This window comes from Phascolarctos cinereus, unplaced genomic scaffold (assembly GCF_003287225.1).
Source record: "Phascolarctos cinereus isolate Bilbo 61053 unplaced genomic scaffold, phaCin_HiC Scaffold_4;HRSCAF=312, whole genome shotgun sequence".
In the NCBI taxonomy this organism is placed as follows: Eukaryota; Metazoa; Chordata; class Mammalia; order Diprotodontia; family Phascolarctidae; genus Phascolarctos; species Phascolarctos cinereus.
Window position 1 is genome coordinate 271,960,483 of NW_027555847.1, and position 22,591 is coordinate 271,983,073.

Sequence of the window (22,591 nt, forward strand, 5' to 3'; positions counted from 1 at the left end):
CATAATAAAAGTAATATTTAAGGAAAATTTTTATCAATGTTAAAATATCTTGCATGGACTGGTCAGAGAAGAAATCTAGTATTTGATTGCTTACTTAATTTGTTTTAATATAGAGCCAAAATTTAATTGTTAAAAGGCTTTTCATTTTGAATATTTTATTCATTCTCGTTTTGGTAATACATTAAATTCTCTGAAGTTCTTACCTGCTCAACTACGGATTATTTTACTTTAAATTCACATTCCTTTTATGGGCTTGCTCAGACATGCTATTATTTGTGTAATTGGGAAGGGAGTTTAGGAAGCAATTCTATAAACCATTGTTAAAGATTCTTGAAAAAGTTAGGAGGCATGGTGGTTAGAACTTGGGACCTGAAGTCTGGAAAACCTGAGTTCAAAGCATGCTTCAGATACTAGCTGTGTAAACCTGGGCAAGTCACTTAATCTCCGTCTACCTTGGTTTCCTCATCTGTAAAATTGGGTTAATAATAGCACCCACTTCCAGGGTTGTTGTGAAGATCAAATGAGATAATATTTGTAAAGCTCTTTGCAAACCTTAAAACACTATATAAATGTTGTTCTTAATAAATTGGGCATTGTTGTCTATGGTGGCAAGAATCAATGGCAATTTCTCTAGTAATCCTTCTGATTAAAAATGTTCAAGCAAAAGTTCCTTGTTTTAATACAGAATTGCTTGATGGTTATGGGAAATTCTGGCAAAAGATAATGTGATATACCATTTCTGTGGGATTTTAACATTCTCACAAATGGATTATAGTGCTTTGAGTTTCACATTTATCTGAACCTTTCTTGCCCAACTGCACGATTATGAATGTAAAAGTTGATCGTATCCTACATTTAAATTACAATTTAGTGTGTCATTACTTCTTATTCAGGTTATAGCTTTTGAAATATCTTCATTTATTGGAAACTGTGAGATAAAGAAATGCTTACTGGGATATAAGTTGGGTTTTGTTTTTTTTTAGCTTTGTACTGCTCAAAACTGCAAGAACAATTTTTCAATGTGATTATCTGTATCACATTTTTTTATTCCATCCCATTTCCCTCATTGTAATAAATGTTTGAAAGAATCACTATTTGAGGATTTTTGCTATTTTAATTGTCTAAGATAGACATGTATATAATTAGTAGAGTCTCTTTTGTTCTAGTCACTTCAAAAATCAGAACTAAAGGGGCAGCTAGCTGGAGCAGTGGATAGAGCGCTGGCCCTGGATTCAGGAGGACCTGACTTCAAATCCAGTCTCAGACACATAACACTTACTATCTGTGTGACTGTGGGCAAGTCACTTAACCCCGTTGCCTAGCCAAAAAAAAAAAAAAAGGCAGAACTAAAGCTGTTTTAGAAACTGTGGCTAAAATTACGTGGAAGTGTATCAGTTTTCTTTAAATGAAAACAATTCTAAAATATTAATGCATTAAAATCTTCACTCACTCAGATGTCATCTATATAACTTAAATAGCTAGTTGTAGTTCTGTAAATGGTATGATGGTCTTTGGCAGAAAGCAATAAAATTTGAACTGACTGGATAATTCTAGATACAGAAGCAAATGTTAAACTGAATAACATGTTTAAAATATTGATTTCATGTTTCCATTAATTGAGATTCATGTATTATGAATGCAATTTTAATACAAATCCTATGGAGAATCAGAATGGCATGATAAAAGTACTGAGCCTGAAATTTGAAAAAACGAGTTCAAATGCCAACTACATGCTTGCCCAGCCTTGTGATCCTGGGCATTTCACTTAACATCTCTCTGAACCTCCATTTCCTCATCTTTAAAATGGGGGTAATACCTACTACTTGCCTTGCAAAGTTGTTAGAAAAGTACTTTGTAAATCTTCAAGCACTACAGAAATGAGAAAAAAAATTTCTAGAAAACAAATTTTCTAGTTTATAATGTGTATCATCAGACAACTTCAGTATGTAGGATTGGACTTTTTATTATTAGTAAATATAAAAATACAATTGAAGTAGTGTGATGGGAAAAGATCCTGAACATGGAGTTAGAGGAACTGGGTTCAAATCCCAGCCATGAAGCTCTGGGCAAAGTTGATGTAAGGTAGACATTCCTAAATCTGAATTCCATGCCTCTGTTGTCTTGTGTGTTTACTAACCAACCTGTGAATTGCTGCTTCAGAGTATACATTTATCTTCTGTGTGCCCTGCCCCGGCTCTTAGGTCTGGAAGGATTTGGAGGTTCATTCTAGCTAAGTGATAGTCCAGTTAGGTAGATTTCACATTGGTTGAATGACTGGCCTCAAAGACTCATCATTAATGGATCCTTGTGAATTTGGAGGGAAATTCTAGCGGGTACCCTAGTAATCTTTCCTTATGTCTGTGCTGCCTGACATTCTCCTTGGTTAATTGAATGAAGTAATAGATGACATATTTGTAAAATTTACAGGTGACACAAAACTTGAAGAAACACAGAACCCAAATCCAAAAAGATCTTGACAAACTAGAATAATGGATTGAATTGAATGATAAGAAATTGAGTAGGGCAAATGTAAATAAAGATTTATGTTTGGGCTCTAAAAATCACGCTCAGAATACAACATAGGGGAGAGGTGGCTACACAACAGTTCCTATGAAAAAGATTTGGTAGTTCAAGTGAGCTGCAAACTAAACTGCCCTGTCCTGAACCCTCTTATTTCCTCTCTTGGTATTCTCTCTCTGGGTGATCGCAATAGGTCTCATAGATTTAATTATCATACCTGTGCACATGACTCCAAGACCTTTATAGCCAAGCCTTAATCTCTTTCCTGAGCTGCAAACTACCTATTTCCAAAAGTATGTCCATCAGGCATCTCTAATTCAATAAGTGTGAAGCAGAACTCATTATCTTTCCCATAAAACCAGCTTCACTTTATAACTTCCCTGTTTTTGTCCAAGATGCCATCATCCTTCTAGTAAACCATGGTCAAAACTTTGGAATCTTCCATTGTATTTCACCCCCTACAGCCAATCAAATGCCATTCTTTGGTGATTCTGTTGCTACAACATCTCTTGCATCTGTCACTCTGTCTTTACTCACATGCTATGGTTAGTTCAGGCTCTTATCACCTTCATTATTTTGCAACAACCTCCTAATTGACATCCCAAATTAATCTTTACCCTCCTTATAATCCATCCTCTATCCGAAGAGCTGCACAGGTCTGACCATATTACACTCCTATTCAAGAAGCTCCTCAACTTCCTCTTCACCCCTGTTACATCTACGATAAAACTAATTCCTCTGCATGGCATTTAAAGCTTTTCACTATTGGCTCTAACCTATTTTTCCAGATATTTTTTTTCTTGCTATTCCCATTCATGTGCTGTGTTTTAGCCAAACAGGACTACTTGCTGTTACCTATATGGGAAATTCCATTTCCCTTTTCCATTCTTTGTACAATCTTTGCCCTGTTCCTGGAGTGAACTCCCTCTCTACCTCTCAGAATACTTAGCTTCTTTCAAGGTCCCTTCTTACATACTACCTTTTCTGACACCCTTAGTTGTTAATTTCCTCTCCATCCTGAGATTACTCTATCTATCTGTCTGTCTATCTATCTATCTATCTATCTATCTATCTATCTATCTATCTATCGAGCATATTTATTGCCACTGCATATATAGTTTCCTCCATAGAGAATGTAAGCTCCTTGAGGGCAAGGACTATTTCATTTTTGGTTTTGTATCTGCAGCACCTAGCAAAGTGCTTTGAACAGAGTAGACTTATTAAATTCTTGTTAAGTAGAAAGAAAGAATAGTTTCACATGGTGGCAAAAAAAAAAGCTAATACTATTCTAGGCTGAATTAAGAGGTGGAAAATAGGGGAAGACACAGCTTGATTATATCCTTCCCCATTCAGGTCCTATCTGAAGTATATATCCAGTTAGTTCTTGGCACTATATTTTAGGAAAAATTTAAACAAACTTGAATACATCCAATGGAATTTTACCATTGTAGGAATGGGGCTCTGTTGATTATGCCACCCACTTAATATTTTTTGTTAGTGAGAATCAGTCAATCAGAACTGAATCTGAACTGGGCCTCTATAGCAACTGGAGTCAATCAAAGCCATAGTGTGAAAGACTTGGTCTGAAGAATTTTATAAATTTTGTGTAAAAAAGAGGAACTATCACATAACTAAACAGAGATCCCAAAGGTCCAGAAGGGGAGAGAAAAGAGCAGGGTCACACAGAACTGAGCTAGAAAGTACCAGCAGCCCTTGGGCAGCCAGTGAAAGGGGAAAAAAAAGAGAAGGTAGGCATGTGCTGTGGCATAAAAGATGCATGTCAAGTAGGGCCATTGTAAATTCCTGTAAAATGCCTACTAGCATCTTAGAGCAGAAGACTTGTGCTGACACCACCAGTTAAACCCACCTATTCGAAAACTGAGTGAAGTGCCTCCTCCAAAACAATCTGTTCTTTTCCCAATTTCCCCTTCCATCTGTCCACAGACACTTTGGACTCATATAATCTGCTGCTTTGTTACCCAGATGTTTCTGGCCACCTGAATGTTACCTTAAATACAAAGAGGATAAAAGTTAAGCAGGAGATATATCTATCTATCTATCTATCTATCTATCTATCTATCTATCTATCTAATTTAAAACAGGTAACAAAATCTCTGCCTAAATGTTAGAAATTTTTCTTACAGGTGGTTCAAAGTGATTGTGATTGTACTCTTAACTTTTCTTCTAAAATAAATTCCCTAAAGCAACAAGACATTAACCTATGAACCTCAAAGGTCATTAAAACAAGCCAATTATTGTATCAGGGAATGATGGAAGGCTTGTATCTTGTCTTAGGTAGATAGGTGTCAATTAGAAATGTTTGGTCTGGAGAAGAGAAAACTTGAGGAAAGCATCAAAGCTGTCTGTGTGAAGAACTATCATATAGAAAACAAATTAGATTTGTTTTCCATAGCCCCAGCAAGCAGAATTAGGAGCAGAAAGCCAAATTAAAGGAATACTGGTTTAAGTTTGATAAAAAGAAAAACTTCCTAACATTTAGAGATATGGAAAAGCAGAATGAGTAGCTTCCCTCCCCAAAACCCTCATTCAGTCTTTCAAAGTCTTCAAGCAGAGGCTAGAGAATCAGGTATAGGCTGGACTGAAGGCCCAGCCAATGCTTAGATTCTGTGAATTTATGATTCATTTTGTTGTGATTTCATGGTGTATTGTGGTGGCATCGTCTCAAAGAATTCAGAGTCAGACCACCGAAAATCCAAATATAGGCATTTATTGAGGATTGATGCCCTTCAGAAGCAGGCTAGGTTTCAAGAGGAACCAGCAGCTTCAGAGAAAGCAAGATGAATTTTTATAGGGTAAAGATGCAATTACATAACAGAAATTATGAGTATTAAAAGGGCAGGAGGGATTTGTTAAGGGATTAGATAATGAAGAGGGGTCCCTTCTATGGTTTGGTGGTCTCAAACATTCTGGTTGTGCTGCTTCCCGATTGGCTAGCTATTCTGGTCCTGTCTGGTCAAGATGGATAATTAGGTATTGTGGTCCTGTCTTGGACTAAATGGATGATGTGATTGTGATTGAGTAAAAGAACACACTCCTTCAAACATGGGAATTGGATGTGGGCGTAGTGGCTGTGTTGAGTCTGGGGGCCTGTGATGTGGTTAAAGCCAGATTGTGTGGTTAAGTCAGGACATGTAGGGCCCACAAGGAAGTTAGAATATTGGGGCTGTAGGCAATTTTATTAGGATTCCATCAATTCCAACTTAACTAATTAATATTACTTTCCAGAGTTCTAGACATAAGATAATGTTAATCACACAAGGATTAAATGAAAATTATCACTTACCAACTTTAATTTATTCGAACCTGTTTATTTTTATAGACAATTGAGTCCCTGCAGCTGGCCTTTGAGCCAAAATGTCTTACTCTACACAAACACACATGTGCATATACACACTGCTACATAATTCCTCTTCCTGGCATCTGTGCTGGTTTTGTGCTTATTTAACATTAAGTAACATTAAGTTGGTTACACGCATACCCTAAAAACTTCTGGCTCCATTGTAGCTATTCCTAGATTATAACATATCACAGGTTAGGCAGATTATGTTAATTTCCACATGAAGAAGGTAGGTAAAAAAAGGAACTGGAAATATTTATATTTGGAAAAGAAGACTGGATAGATATTAAAGTGCCAAATGAATGGACATATTTTCTTAGATTTTATCTGTAGCAATTTTTATAATCCTGTAGAATAAAGTTGTGGTCTAATGTTAGAATAAAAAGTATATAAATTTTCCAAAATGTTGTGCAGCTAAGAACAAAATTTTTTTTAGAAATCAAGAAATAGGTGTCTTCATTTGCTTGGATGTCATCCAGAACTACATTTACATCTTCTTCCTTTTGGCTACTTGGTGCTCTTTTTGCCCAAGTCATTCACTTTAAGACTCAGCAGCCTCTATTTAATTAAGGTGACTTTGAGTCAGCTTTCCCTCTGACTTTGGAGTCTTCAAAGTATAATTGGTTGTCAGGCAAGAATTTTAGGTCTGCAGTTCCACAGCTTAGTCTTTTAGAAAATGTTTACCACTTTTGAACCAGAAGGTAATTGGAACTGCTAACACCCATGGAGAGTGAAGAACCATTTTCTTTTAAATAACTGATATCCTATTATTGGGTTAGGACCATCTATGGCATTTTTAATCCTTTAGGATTTTACCTGTTTTTGTGACCATTCTGAGGCAATCTTTGTTTATTCTGCCTGTCAGATTGTACACTTAGATTCAGTCCTTTTCATTATTATCTCTGATCTTTCCCTTTTGGGTCTGTCATTTCTTTCCTTAGCATGTGTTGTGAAAAAAGTAAAGACAAGAATTTCTTTTAAGACTTCTTTTAAAAAAACCAGTTTTATCTAAATTTTGGTCACTGTGGTATAGAAGACTTTAATGTAGTCTTATATGTAGCTTGTGCTCAGTGAACCTTATTCATGAAGTTGGCAAGGTCTTATTTTACAAAGCCAGGCATGATAAATCAGGGTGGACTAAAATCCAGGGAATGACCCTGTCATTCTTATCTTTTATCAAGTTTTCATTTCCCATCAGTGAATACAATTCAATGAAATCTGTCTACTGCCTTTATTTTAAAGAGTTTGAGGATATTTTAGTTTTACATTTTGATGTGACAGTTCTTTTCCCTAGAGATATTTCTCAACTCAATTCAAAATACAATGAGTTGTACTTGATGCTGTAATTATATAAATATTTAGGTATTTCACCATTTATTTGGAGAATGAAGATAGCTAGTATGAAGTATGTTTTCATCCATGCTATATGTCTGTAAATGCGTAACATTGTTTAAATTAGTTTTTATTTCTGGCCAGAATGTGCAGTTCTGATAAGCTTTTTTGAAAGGGAACTTGGAGAACTTTATTTTATTACCACTTAAAGTGACTGATTAGTTTCTTTTTATGAAAAAAAAAGTAAGGAGGAGTTTGGTGTATACATAAAGATCACTACTCCAAGTGTTTAATAAAACACAAATAGAGGAAAACAGAGAAACTATTAATAGAGAAACTAGGAAGTATCCAGAATCTAAGAGCACAATCTGTCAGCTGAGATCTAGCATGAGAATGGAAAGGTTCTGTAAAATTGTCCCATTTGGGTTTTCCTTTGATTTGCAGTATGGCTGCAGAAGCTATCGACCCCTCAAAAGAGATATATATCAGCTCCTGATCCATATCATTTCAAGATTACTTCAAAGTACAGTACTAGGAGATGATATCTTAGAATTCCTAGGGATTCTGGAAATGTGGCCTAAAAGAACTTAATTTTTCACATTTCCATGGGCATTTTAAGTTCTTATAGTAGCCAATAAAGGACAGCTTGGTGGCACAGTGGATAGAGTGCTAGGCCTGAAGTTAGGAAGACCTGAGTTCAAGTCCAGCCTCAGGCATTTACTAATTGTGTAACCTTAAGCAAGTCACTTAACCCTGTTTGCCTCAGTTTCCTCATCTGTAAAATGGGCTAAAGAAGAAAATGGCAAACCAATTCAGTATCTTTGCCAAGAAAACCCCAAATGGGATCAGGAAGGGTCAAATACAGTTGAAAAATGACTGAACAACAAGTAGCTAATTTCAAGTGTTTGATTATGCTATCCTTAAAAAATCTCTCCTTCATTGAGTTCTGTGACACTCATCTCTCTTGCTCCTTCTCCTACTTCTCTGACCATTCTTTCTGTCTTCTTCATGCAAAGTATAGTAAATAATTTCAAGAAAGATAAAGTACTAACCCCTGGAGGAATCTGAGCTGTGCTTTGAAGGAAGCTTCAGAATCTGTGGGGCAGAAATAAGGAAGAGAACATTTTCTAGACAGAGGGGACCTCTTGTGCAAAGGAATGGAGGCAGGAAATGAGATTTATAGGATAGAGAATAGCTAGCAGACCAGTTTTATAGGACTAAAGGAACTAATATAAAGTGAGACTGAACCAGTAGGTGAAAACATTTTGGAAAGCTTTGAATACCAGAAGAGACAAAAAGGAGACAGTGAAGATTTTGCAATAGGGAGTGACATGGTCAGATTTGTGTTTTAAGAATTTCAGCTTGATAGCTATGTGGAGGGTGAATTAGAGAGGAGAAAGAATAGAAGCAATAAAATATATTGGAAGGTTCTTTTAACAGTCCAGGCAAAATGTAAGGGCATGTGAACTAGAGTATTGGGAACGAATGGAGAGAAAGGAATACATTTAGAGGTATTGTAAAGATCAGTAAAACTGGGTGAGAGAAGATGAAGCCTGGAAAGGCTCAGCTGTTGCAGACATTTATGGGAGCCCAAGAATGTGATCAGGTGGGAAAGAGTGTGTCCTTGTCCTCTTTTCACTTCCTGGGTTCAGTTTTGTGCTGGCTTAGATTCATTTGCACAGTAGATGCAAAGCATGTTGGGTACCTAAGAGGAAACTTCAAGGAATCAGATTCAATCAGTTCAAATGGGGTTTCTGTCACAGAGCTCCCATGATGTGAATTTGTGATCGTAGAATACTCAGTTGAGATTAAAAAAGGGAAATGTAAAGAATTCCCACCCTATGCTAGAGTGAGGTTTATGTTGAAGAGTCAAATCCCAGAAAACTAGAAATCCTCATAAAAATAAATTGAGCCTGAGGGCACTGGCTAGACAGCTAGGAATAATTCTGTTCAATGGTTTAAGAGCTTCATGCCTCAGAGAAAGAATAACCTGCTTGAGTTGAAAAGTCTGTTCTAGCCTACAGCTAAAGACTACTTCTTTAAGGCAAATAAGACTTTTCCATTTTCCTTTGGGTATAGCTGATAGAGTCTAATAGAATTGGTCATCCAGGATCAAGATTATGAAAAAAAAAATACCAGAGCAGAGATGACAAACATGAAGAAGAGTTGGGCATTGTTGAGTATTAAAAGACTCTAGAGCAGGGGTGGGGAAACTGTGGTCTCAAGGTCACATGTAACCCTCTAGGTCCTCAAGTGCAGCCCTTTGACTGAATCCAAACTTCACAGAACAAATCCCTTTAATAAAAGGATTTGTTCTGTAAAATTCAGACTCAGTCAGAAGACCTCACCCAAGGACTTAGAAGGCCACAAGGCTTCAGGTTCTCCACACTTGCTCTAGAAGAATGAAGCAATGATTGAAGGATAGGAAAATGTAATCAGAGAAGTCATGAATCTTTGAGGTAGAACAGTTACAAGTGCTGGTGTGAAAGTGTAACATTGCTGTGTTTGGCTGAATTGGAATAAAAATAGAAGTCATGGAGTTGAAGAGGTTGATGAACTGAGGGGCCATGGTGTTCAAGAACACATTACAAGGACCTTCATATAAAGAAAAGATTGGGATGGAAAGCAAGACCAAGACCTCTTCACTGAATTCTTTGAGAAAAAATGAAGAATTACATGGAAATCTACTGATGATGAGCCAGGATTTGAAATTCCGTGGCACTGTTTTCTAAAGAACACTTATGCTAAGACTGGTAGAACCTAGTATCTTGATTACCGTGCAAAAGCTACCCAGCATTTCAGTTTCTGCATGCAAGTTGAAAAGACTAAACAGAACTCCTCTCTTTAAAAAAAAAATAAACCTTTAATGAATGAAAGAACATTATGTATCCAAGATCCAAGTTAATTTTGAAAAGTAACTGGTAGAGATTCAATTGCTTCATCTATACTAAAACAAAGAACTGAACTAATAGATTTGAAATGAAGGCAATATGATCATATAGTGAAAACCAGATCTTAATCAGCTCCCCACTCTGGTTTTCATGAGCTCCCTAGAGAAAGACCTCTCAGCAGGTGAGGAAGAGAAAACAGTGCAGTAGAGGAAAAGAAAATCCATACACCTAGCTGCTTCTGTGAACTCCAGGAAATCAACCATTCAAAAAGAAATAGTAGAAATAAAATTTTCTCAGGAGAAGTCTAAGTAAGAAAGAAATGTGCTTCTAGATAGGGTTGGGGAAGGGGGAATGGGAAAGAAAAGTATCCTTTATATTTATTATTGGCCTCAAATAAAACAAAGAATGTGGATGACCTTGATAATAGTCAATGTTTGCCTTAGACTGATGTCTGGAAATTGCTTTTTATTAGAGGTACTTCTTGATCTGCAATTTGAACTGTGACCCTGCCTGGTATATAATCCTTTGTTCAGCCTCCTTGTTTCCACCTGTGTATTCAATATGGCTAAGCCCTCTTCTGAATTTACTTTTACTTTCTTTTTAGATTTTTAATGAATCCACCAACCCTTTACTAAGAACACCCCCAGTTTTCTGGTTGTGAATGTGTCCTCTGAAATCCATTGGCTTGTAGAATAAAGACTCCAGAAATCTAGTAACTGGATCATGCATTTGTAATGGGTGACTGGAGCTGCTTTCTCAAATTATGGGCATTAACTCCATGTCAAAAATTAATTTTAATCCAGTTCAGATTCTGTCTGATTAGAGAGCCCCTAAAAGCCACAAAATTCCTATCCATCACATTGCCATAAATCATGTAAGAAACTTGTGCCTCAGATACTAAAGGCCTTTCTCCTGATTTTTGAAGTATGTTATCTTATATTCTTAGAGTTCAGTTCAGTATCAGTTCCAAAGCCTTTATTGAATGAATTCTTTCTTTAGCAATCTCTGTTTAATCATATAGAGTAGCCAATAAAATGGTTAATCCTTTCATTTCATGACAGACTAACTACTGACCTTTTCTAAATCTTAAATTCATTCAATATTTACCTAATATCTTTCACTATGTGAACATTGAGTACTAGATAAGAAGTCAGTCTTGAAATCAGGAAGAACTGGATTCACGTCATGCCTCTGAGATATGGTCAACTGTGTGATGATGGCAAGTCACTTAATCTCTTAGTGTTCTAGGCAACTCTCTGATACTTTAAGTTATATACAAGTCACCTAGCTACATGGCTAGAGGAAGTTTTCATTCTTCAAATTCACTGCAATGATGAGCAGTCACAGCTTAAGACCAAAAAACAAAACAAAACAGAAGTAACACACTGCTATGGGAGGCATGGTTTAATTAAACAAATGTTGGATTTGGATTAAATATCTTACCATCTGTAACATGAATGATTACAATTGGTCTCACCTACCTTCAGTCTTTCCCTTCTTTAATCCTCCCCCAAACTGCCCAAATTGCCATTTTAGAGCAAGGGCGTATTCCGTCATTCCCCTGTTCAAGAAACTTCACTGTCTCCTATTGCCTTTAGATAAAATTTAAACACTACCTCTTGACATCCCTTCACAATCATTCTCTAGCTTACCTTTCTAGACTTATTTCACACATTCTCCAAATATAGCATTCCTTATCCAACCTCTATGACTTTGCCTAGCCTGTCCCTGGAATGTATGTACTTTCTCCTCACCTAACTCATGAATATGTTGTGAGGCTCAAATGAATAATATGTGAAAAAGTATTTTGCAAATGTGAAAGTACCATGTATATGCCATTATTATCATTATTATCATCATTGTTAGTGTTATCATGCTTTGTTTTTTTCAGGAATCAAAATCACACAATTTGAGAGTTCAGAAAGGTCTTAGTAGCCAACTAGTTCAACCAAACACAAGAGGAATCCACACTGTAACATACCCAACACGTTATCAACTGAACTCTGCTTGAAGATCTCCCTCTCAAGTCCCATGAGCCTTTATTCTATTGAAGAGCCCCCTATCTCTCAAGTCAGGTCATCCTACATTTGAACAATGCTAATTATTAGGAAGTTTTTCCTGACATTGAGCCTAAGTTTGCCTCTTTTGCAACTACTTCATTCTCCTCATTCATCCTGACCTCTGGGGACAAAGAGAGCAAGTGAAACTCATCCTATGTACTCAGCCCTTCAAATATTTGAAAATACCTGCCATGTCCCTCATAGATTTCTTTTCTTCAGATGAAATATACTAAGTTCCTTCAACAAAACCTCACGTGCTCTGGTCTCAAGGAGCAAGGTAAACATCCTTTTTGCTTTCTCCTAGAAATTCTCCTTTTTATCAATATCCCTTCTAAAGCATAGTGCTCAGAACCAAATGCAGTACTCCAGATAAGATATGACCCTTCCCCATATTGAACCCCTGGTGAACAAGTTCAACTCTGTACTGCCTTCTTCTCTCAAGTCCCTTGTGCCTTTATTCTATTGAAGCTCTTGCTTCCTTCCAAACCTCAGTCTTGAATTATTTCTATCATCTACTACCTTCACTTCTGCTCAAGTGATGCTGAACAAAACTGGAGAAAGTCATAAAAACATGCTGACTGGGACGACTTCGAGTTTATATGGCCTAATCTCAACTGAACCTTCACTGAATCAGTTCAATCTTTTTATGCCTCCCTAATAGATTAACTATCCCACTCAAAAGGGATGCATAGGTATATACACATATACATATATATTGGCACCATCTCTCTCTCTCTCTCTCTCTCTCTCTCTCTCTCTCTCTCTATATATATATATATATATATATATATATATACATACATACATACATATATATACACACACATATATATGTATATAATATATATATATATATAGTTTAATCACTTCTTCAAAGTATATCCCAGTGATTGATTGTTAAGAGAAAATTTCATATATGTTGCCTTAGCCCCATTGATGGAATTTTAACCATTCATTTTTTAGTTCTATTTCATTACAGTGTTTTATTTGCATAGTTTAAGTTTTATATCATTCAGCCTTATATGATCTGACAGGGAAAACATTATCAAAGACTAGGTTGTAGGTAGCAGTACTATATTATTGCTGTTCTTTTAAAAATAACCTGCCTTTTATATGCTGAGAAAGTCCTTGGAGGCCAGTGATCCTCTGTTCGTTGCTGTTTCATAGTTTATTACCCTGTTATATCAGATATCAAACTATCAAGTTATACTGATCATAGAAAACACAAATATTTTACACTGCTAGGAACCATATAATGAGAGCACTGTAATGTCTTCATTTGTATTGCTGTGTTAGTTCAAGAACATGGCTCATTCGTGCCCATTTCTCATTTTGTCTTGTAGTTGATTTCAAACCTCGTGCCAGCATGGATACTGTCCATCACATGCTACTGTTTGGATGTAACATGCCTTCTTCCACTGAAAGTTATTGGTAAGAAGAAAGGTTTATTATGTGCACGTTACATTTAACCATATGACTTACCACTAACAATTACATTTATACTATTTATATAACAAAAAGATAGAAGTAGTATTTTGTTTTGTTTTGTTTTGTTTTCTGGAAGAGAAACACAGTTTCTTTCCGATATGTTGATGTACTTTGGTTGCACCTTGTTAGCATAAATCAGAAGACAGCAAATTTGTGGCATAGGGATAATTTTTTTAAATGGCAAAAAATTTCATGTACAACCACATTGTAATCATACTATTAGTGTTTGTAGATTGAGAAACTACATGACAAAATGTTATGAATTTAATAATGCTTTTAAATAAATTTGGATTTTATAAATAAAGCTAAGCATTTACCATATGTGAGTTACTGTACTAAACTCTGGGGATGCAAAGAAAGGCAAAAAACCAATCCCTGTTCCAACAGAGTCCACAAAAGAGACAATAGGCAAACAACTAAGTAGAAATACGATAAATTGGATAATTTGGATAAATTGGAGATACTCTCAGAGGGAAGGCATTAATATTCAGGAGAACTGGGCACAGTTTCTACAAGGAGGTGGGACTTTAGCCAAACCTTGAAGGAAGCCAGGGAAGCCAGGAGGCAGAAATAAGAAAGGGGAGAGAGTTCCAGGCATGGGGGACTGCCAGTGAAAATGCAGAATCAGGAGATGGAGCATCTTGTGGGAGAAAAGCAAGGAGGCTAGCATCAGTGAATCACAGAATATGTGGAGGGGCAATAGGGTATCAGAAAAGTAGAAAGGTAAAAAGAGGCCAGGTTATGAAAGGATTCAAAATTCACACGGAGAATTTTATATTTGACCCTAGAAGTAATAAAAAGCCACTGAAGTTTGTTGAGTGGGGAATGGTGGAGGATGAGAGTGACACTGTCAGATCTGTGTTTAGGAAGAACAGTTTGATAATTTGATAAACTAGGGCTGGGAAAGACCAGAACAGCAGGCTCTATCAATAGTCTATGTTCTACACGTATCTGAAAAGTAGTAATATGTATACTGATCAATGGAGAAGAACTTACCAAATACCCATTATATGCTAGTTCCTTTGCTAAACATATCATTTAGTCAGTCTTTAGAAAGTATGTTTATATACTTATTATACAGAGGTATTTGATGAGATAACTAGTGCTATTTTGCAGATGCTGGGCAATAACTCCTTTGCCTCCATTGATTCACAGTCCATAGGATGGAAAACACTGGCATAGAAAACATAGATCAATGTTTGGAATTGTCTTAATAAAAAAAGTTAACTTTCAGTATACTTGTCTAATGACATAGAGTAAGAACCTCTCCAAATCATATTATATAGTTAGCAAAAGGTCATGGTTTTTATAAATAATGAAGTAATCTGCAACAGGGAAATTGATATTTTAAATTAAACCACATTCTAATCTATATCATTAAGAATTAATGATATACTTTTTGCCAAGGCAGATGAGTAAAAGGTTGTGTCTGATCCTTATTTCCCATTCTACCCCCCCACTAAATAAAATAATAAGAAGCATGACAAATAAAGTAAATAAAACAAGAAGAGGAGAGGCTATACAACTCCCCATGAGGCAAATAATATAGGAAAAAATAACAATAGGTCTCATTGCAGACTCATCAGATTGAATCTGGCATTAACAACTTTTTCTTAACTCCTCCAGGCAAATTTGCTGTATGAATTCCTGAAATGTGGCATTCAGGGTTTTGGTTTTTTTTTTCCCCATTGTGTTTCTTATCCTCCACCTAACAGCCCTCCAAGGTCCATACCTCCTTCAGCATGGCCCTGTGATGTCTATTTGCCACAGCTGACAGGGTCTACTCAGTGTTATTCACTGAGTCATTCCTTACCTTTTAAATCACCTTTCCCTTATGGTCTGAAGAGACTATCCACTGAAGATGGATGAAGGATGCAGAAGTGCAGGGAAAGGCATAACCTAAAAGTGAAGGCAAGGAGCTATAGGTAGGAGGGATAAATTAAAGGTAGGATATAGGCCCACTTTCTACACAGCAGCCTAGAACATTGAAAAAGGCACTAAATAAACGAAAGAAAAGGTAACAACTATGAAAGGAAAAAGGAAGGGGACTTCTAGCAAGATTGCTAGATGAAGTTTAAATCTAACCCCTATACATTACAGTAAGGTAGTTGAGGAATACAACAATTAGAGTAAAAGAATAATAATAACAAGTAGCAAAGAGGGAAAGGAAAAGAACAGAAACTGGTAAAAGATGGAGGAGAGAAGGGAGCAAATGAAGAAGAAAAAGAGCCAACAAAATGAAAAAAATATTTTAGAAGTATGGAAACCACTGAGAAAAGGGAAAACATTTCAGTACGTTCCAGTGAACCCCTGGAAATAATGATGGAACAACTATTGTTATTGTTGTTTGTCCATCATTCTCAAAGAGGACATGATGACATCAGGGAGATGATACCATGACATGCAAGTGAATTGGATTTAAGTGAGGAAACACTGTGCAAAATCACCAGCCTCACTTTCTGTGCTGGAGCTTTCTGGGTCCAATGGCAAGATACAGATCAGGACTACTGGAGATGGCTCTTGATGAAGTGGAAGACATTGCCCTTTTTAAGCTAAGGTCTTTAACAGGTCTCAATTTAACTGATTGTGTAATTATGTCTAGGTATTAGAGGTGAAAATGACCTCTTTACCTCATCAAAAACAACAACAACAACTTGGGAGGGTTAGGTGGGGATGTCTTTTCTTTGTTAGACTTGACTTTACCTTAATTAAATAGAATAGGGTAAAGAAAATTAAGTCATTTGAATTTTTTTTTCAGTTAAATCACAAGCATTTGCTAAACAACTGCTATATACCAATCACTATGCAATCTATTTCCTCTAGCAGCTTGCAGAGTCTACCTGTGGAAGACAACATGTGTAGATAGATACATTTGTTATAGATACATGATAGCTAAAGAAAGAAAAAGGAAGGAAGGAAAGAAGGAAAAAAGGAAGGAAGGAAACACATACAAGGTTATTTTACTATCACATGTGGGATCAGGAAAGACCTCATGTAGAAGGTGGCACTTCGAGTGATCCTTGAGAAAAATAGATGTAGAACAGGAGGAAGAAGTACATGACAGCCATGGAGAACAGCCAGCACAAAGGCACAGCAGTGGGAAATGGAATTCTGTGTTTGAGAAGCAGCGGGAAGGCTGGACCACTGTGGATATAGAGAGGAAAGATGTCCAAGAAGTCTGGAAGGGTATATGAGGTGGAACATAGTTTTGAAGGTATTTAAATGCCAAACAGAGGAGCGTATTTGATCCTGGAGGGAACAAGGAGCCACTGTAGTTTAGTGAGTAGGGGAGTGACACTGACTGGTTTGCATTTTAAGAAACTCATTTTGGCAGCTGGGTGAAGAAGAGAAGTATGAGGTAGAGACTGATTAGGAGTCTATTCCAATTGTCTAGATGAGAAGTAATAAAGTTTGAAAGTCACACAATAAGGCGATGAAAAGTCATCCTGAGAATCTGACAAGGCTCAAAGTATATCAGTTTTAATGAAAGGAAGAAGAGATGAAAGATGTACTGTGACATTTTGCAAAAAAAAAAGTATTAGCATTTCCTAAATAAAGCTACTTTTCTTTTAGTAGTGAAAAAAGTGGAAATAATCTCATTTTTCATAATTAAAGAATGATTCACCAAATATTGGTATGTTATTGCAGTGAGATACTATTATACTGTAAAAAATAACAAATATAAAGGATACAAAAATATAGCAAGACATATAAAGTGATGCAAATTAAGGTCACTGCAATAAGAAAAAAGTAAACAGTGATGAACCATATTTAAAAAAAAAAACAAACAGCAAAGGCTACTTGTTGCTGTTTTTCAGTAGTGTCTAACTCTTTGTGACCCGGTTTGGGATTTTCTTTGCGAAGATACTGGAGTGGTTTGCCATTTCCTTCTCCAACTCATTTTACAGATGAGGAACTAAGGCAAACAGGGTTAGGTGACTTGCTCAGGGCCACTCAGCTAGTAAATGTCTGAGGCCAGATTTAAACTCAGAAAGATGAATCTTCTTGACTTCAGGTCCAGCTCTATATCCACTGTGCCACCTAGCAAAGACTGGGACCTATTATTGACCAATCAGTGAGAGCCAGAGTGATTTTGAATGACTCTGAAGGAGAGGGTGAGGCTGAGGACTTTGTACAGACCTGCCTCACTTAAATCCAATTCATTTGCAAGCCAAGGCATCAGCCTCCTGATGTCATTGTTCCTCTTTGACAAGGAAAGACAAATACTAACAAGAAGCAAAGACTATATGCTGGGCATATAGATTTGGAAGGAGATATACAACAATTAAATAGTTATTCTATTTTAATGAAATTCTTATTTTTCTAATCAGAAAATAAATAGTTTAATAGGGTTTTATTTTGGGATTTACTGCATACTTGGTTTGCATATTATTTCATTTGTCTCTGATAAAAAAAATTGGGGGGGTGAGGCAGTTGGGGTTAAGTGACTTGCCCAGGGTCACACAGCTAGTAAGTGTCAAGTCTGAGGCCGCACTTGAAATCAGCTCCTCCTGACTCCAAGGCCAGAACTCTATCTACTGCACCACACAGCTGCCCCTTTGATGAACATATTTTAAGTTAAGATTATGTTTTCAAATAAATTAAATAATGATGTTACTTTTGAATGAATGCACAAATATATATTTACCAACATATGTTTGTAAAAGAGGAAGTTTTAAATTGCAAAGTCAAGTGCAAACATTTGATTGGAGTGTGACAGCAAGAATTTTACATTAGATAATTATTTAATTTAAATTTCATTAAAATTTTTTTTGAGCAAAAAGTGTACTGGAGAGTATTAGAGTAGGAATCAGAAGAACTGGTCTGTATACGTAGTTCTCCCACCAATCAGGAGTATGACTTGTAATCACAGAACCTAAAATGAGACAATTGGACTATTGAGTTTTTAAAATACCTTAAAGGCCATTAATCTATCAATTTGGGGTTCTGTGAAGGTAAGTTCTATTCTGAAGTGCTGATTCAGAGTTAACCAGTCATTATTAGTAGAAGTTGGATGTATATGATATGGTTGCCTAAAATCACATAGGCAGTTCACTATGTTGTGTCAGATAGTTGCTAGAATTGTAGAATTCATAATAATTCCTTGTGCCCATATCATGGTAAATAGATTTTAAATTAATTGCTGCATTTCTCCTATCAGGGGTGGGGAACCTGTGGCCTTGAGGCCACATGTAGCCTTCTAGGTCCTTGAGTACAACCTTTTGAGCCCAAGTTTTACAGAACAAATCCTTTTATTAAGGGAATTTGTTCTGAGAAGTTTGGATTCAGTCAAAATGCTGTACTTGAGGACCTAGAAGCCCACATGTGGCCTCAAGGTTGCAGGTTCCCCACCCCATGACCTATTTCATATTTTTGCTGCAAGTTTTCTTCATAATCATAAGAAAGAGGAGTTAATTGAAAGGTGATTATTCACATTTTGATTCAAAGTTCCTACATCTCTCTATAAATTTCCTCTCCAAGTTTTTAAAAATTGCAAATTAGGATAGAGTACATACTCAGTAAAACAGAAGAACTATTACAATTTTGGGCATGATTTCCAAAATACAGCCCTTCTATCTATGTTTAAAAGATGCTGTATTTGGGGCAGCAGCAGGGAAGGTGCAGAGAGAGAGTATTTTTTATTTCTTAATAAAAGGGAGAAATTCATGACTCCTTAAGGAATTAATTAATTCATAGAAAATCTGATTGACTGGATATGTGTGTTGCTAAGCTTCTGATCAAGAATATCCACCTTTGCAATGGTGGTTTAATAATAGCCAGAAGAATTTGTTCAAGTGTTTAGCCTCTTATGCACACACATGAACTTAGAAGAAAAAATCAATCAGTAAAAAATAATCATGCATTGTTTTCCTAAAGGCATCAAGTCTTGGCATTTGCCATATTAATATGGTTACACTAGTAGAGGAAAAAAAACTTTAACTCAAATATTTTGCTTATGATTCTGACTAATGTGCTTGTTATGCTTTGGAGTAGCAAGAATTCATTCATGCTTTAGGGAAATCATAAAGAGAAAACGTTTTGAGAGAAAGATGAGTAAAGTAATGGAATATTTCAGCACCAAAATGTCAAGCTATGATTCCTCTCCATTCATATCGGTTGGTCGGATTTTTCCTTCTGCTCATGATTCAGGACTTATGTTTGTCAGTTCCTTGACAATAATCACATATATTTAATCTAAAAGGTTTTTTAAATCTGAAATGATGAGGCCCTATCATTCCCTGTCTTCTAGAATCACGCTTAACATGAATGCAGAGAACTATTCTGTGTTTCACAGATCAATTGCCCTCCTTTGTTCATTGTAATTGCCTTTTTCTACTGTTCATTAGAAAATATATTCAGGAATTTTAAGTGTAAATGAAAATAGTAGACAGCATGAAGTATTTTTCATTGTGTAGGCATCTTAACTTAAATATACATTTCTGAATGTGAGAGAGTGGCATAGTGAGGTAGAAAGCTGCCCAAAAGAGCCACAAGACCTGGGTTCAGATTTGATTGCTGACACATGCTTGTCCATCTCACTTAACCTCTCATTGCTCTAGACAACTCTCTAACATTGTGGTTCAGAAAAAGTGCTGACATGAATTGGTAGAGGGAATTTCTTTATGTGGGCATTCCTATTAAATGAAATCATAAATGAAATCATTCCCTATATAAATGAATTTCTTTACATAAGCATCCCGGATATAAATGAAACCATAGGTCCTATCTCAATCCTTGCCATTCTAAGCACATCCTAGCCTTTTGTGTCTCATTCCAAATTAGTATCTCCTGCTGGTAATGTCTCGTTAATTATATGCATGTGCATTTAAACTGCATACATTCATGTGAAGCCTTTTAATATACTGTGAGGTATTCCCATTATATTTAAATTGAGCTTCAGGCTTAATTCCAAATTAACATGCCTGCGGGACCAGAAATAAGCACATTCTGATGGAAAATCAGCAGCTATGCTGACCCATGTAAAGAAAATAATGCCTGTCAGTTGTGGCTTTGATCCTCTCTTTCCCAGGCTTTTAAGGGATGAGAAAATCAACACCATCTAGGGACCTATTTTGAGTAACAGCACTGAGGTAAGAGCAAGAGTAGAAAAAGCAGAATGAATTCGCCAGGCTATAGCTAAGGCTTAGGGATCTTAAATATACTTGGCAATACTGAGTTCTCCGGATTTTCAGAGGAAAGACAGAAACAAGCATTTATTAAGCATCTGCTCTGTGCCAGCCACTTTACAAATATCATTCCATTTGATTCTCGCAAAGTAGATCCTATTATTATCCCATTTTGCAGTTGAGGAAACTGAGGTAGACAGAGGTTAGGTTTTCTCAGGGTCACACAGCTGGTACCTGTTAGAGGCCAGATTTGAACACAGATCTTCCTGAATCTAGACCTAATGCCCCTCCCTTGTACCACCTCCACAGTAGACATGGATTATTTATATTTGGGTAGCCATAAAAGATTTGGTTTTGATCAATGAGGTTTCGTGGAAGTATAATTAAAAAAAAAAAAGACAAGAGCCTGTTACTGATATACTATAAATTTCAGCATTTAATTAAATTATTTGAACATGTCCATTAATCTCATAATTTTATCTGGGAATTTAAAAAATTAACTAGCATTAGAGAATTGCAAACTAACTCTGAGGTACATTTTTGAGAGAGAAAAAGAGAGGTGTATTTTCTGTTCTGCTGAGCACAGAGCTTTATGCTCAGAGCTACAAACAATTGCTAAACCTTAAGGTGGGTCATTCAGAAATATTGGGCCATTAAACCAAATGGCCTTTCCTGCTCACAACTTAAATTCCAGCAATGTTTAATTTTAAATCTGTTTCTGGCCAAGTAATATGTTAAAAATCAAAGATGGTTGCTCTAGGTTGTTTGGTCTCTCTTTAAGGAAGAAATCCAGCTGTTTAAATGAGGTTATTTCCAGCTGTTCTCACTTGATACTATCCTAAAGTGAAAACCAAAGTACTTTACCATCCTACTGGGGTTTAAGTTAAATCCCTTTCAACTGTTTCTATTTATTAACCACCTGCTGTGTCTTTTTAAATGCCACTATCTCCACAGGACTGCAGATGTTGATGAGGCAAAATAGAAAAGTAGCTAAAATATATAGAAGATGCTCTATGTGAGGAATCTTGCTTGACTTTTTGTTTAAATGACATTTTAAAAATTATCTATTTTTCAATGTTGTGTTGCTTCCTACATAATTCCTAGATAAGTTCAGCTTGTTTGCCTAGGCAGGTGAGAATACTAAATCTCTGGGTAAGAACAACACTCATACAGTGGCCCTTTCCATCCTCCTTTCCTTATATTTCCACAGTATTATCCCCCATAGGTAATTTCAAGCACTTAAGTTTCTGATGCCCATAATTCTGGCTGCCTCACTTAAAGGCTTTTTCCTCCACATTGACCCAAATTAAATTCCATCCTTTCTCTTTCATTCCTGTAAAGTCAGAAAGCTTCAGAGTTCTTCATTTATAACCTCCTAGAATGCACAAATGAAAATCACTCAGGCCACCAAAATATATTCTTTGCCTTCCTAAGCCTTGGATTTAATCACAGGAAGTTAAGGAAACTGCAGTATGCACTGGAATATTGCCCAGACTTCAGCGGAGAATCTGTCTCTTTCCCCCTCCTCACGGCATTATTCAAGTGTGTTGATAGACTTACAGTACATTGCATAATGGACCCTTATAGCTTTGCTTCGTATCAAGTTTTAGTCTGCAGGCACCACACACAATTTTTCTTGGCTGACTTTTAGGTGGCATAAATTAAAGAAAGTGATGGAAATTCCTTAGGCAAATGGCCAGTTCCTAGAAGACTAGTGTCAGTCTTAATAAAAATGAATGTCATGATTGCTGCTAGTTTTGTTACTACAAATTGTTACGACAGTTTCTGTGCTGCTGTTAACAGTCTCAGTAGGAT

At 36.3% G+C, this 22,591-nt stretch overlaps 1 protein-coding gene across 9 annotated transcripts in view; it reads left to right on the top strand.

The window, feature by feature from the left end:
* The window catches only part of PAM (peptidylglycine alpha-amidating monooxygenase), a 383,297-nt gene that overhangs the window by 187,047 nt on the left and 173,659 nt on the right, over positions 1-22,591 (top strand). For all 9 annotated transcript variants that reach the window (XM_078153066.1, XM_020973957.2, XM_078153065.1 and 6 more), the window contains one exon: positions 13,505-13,592. In XM_078153066.1, coding sequence (XP_078009192.1) covers positions 13,505-13,592 — 88 coding nt within the window. The remainder of the gene's footprint in view (positions 1-13,504; positions 13,593-22,591) is intronic.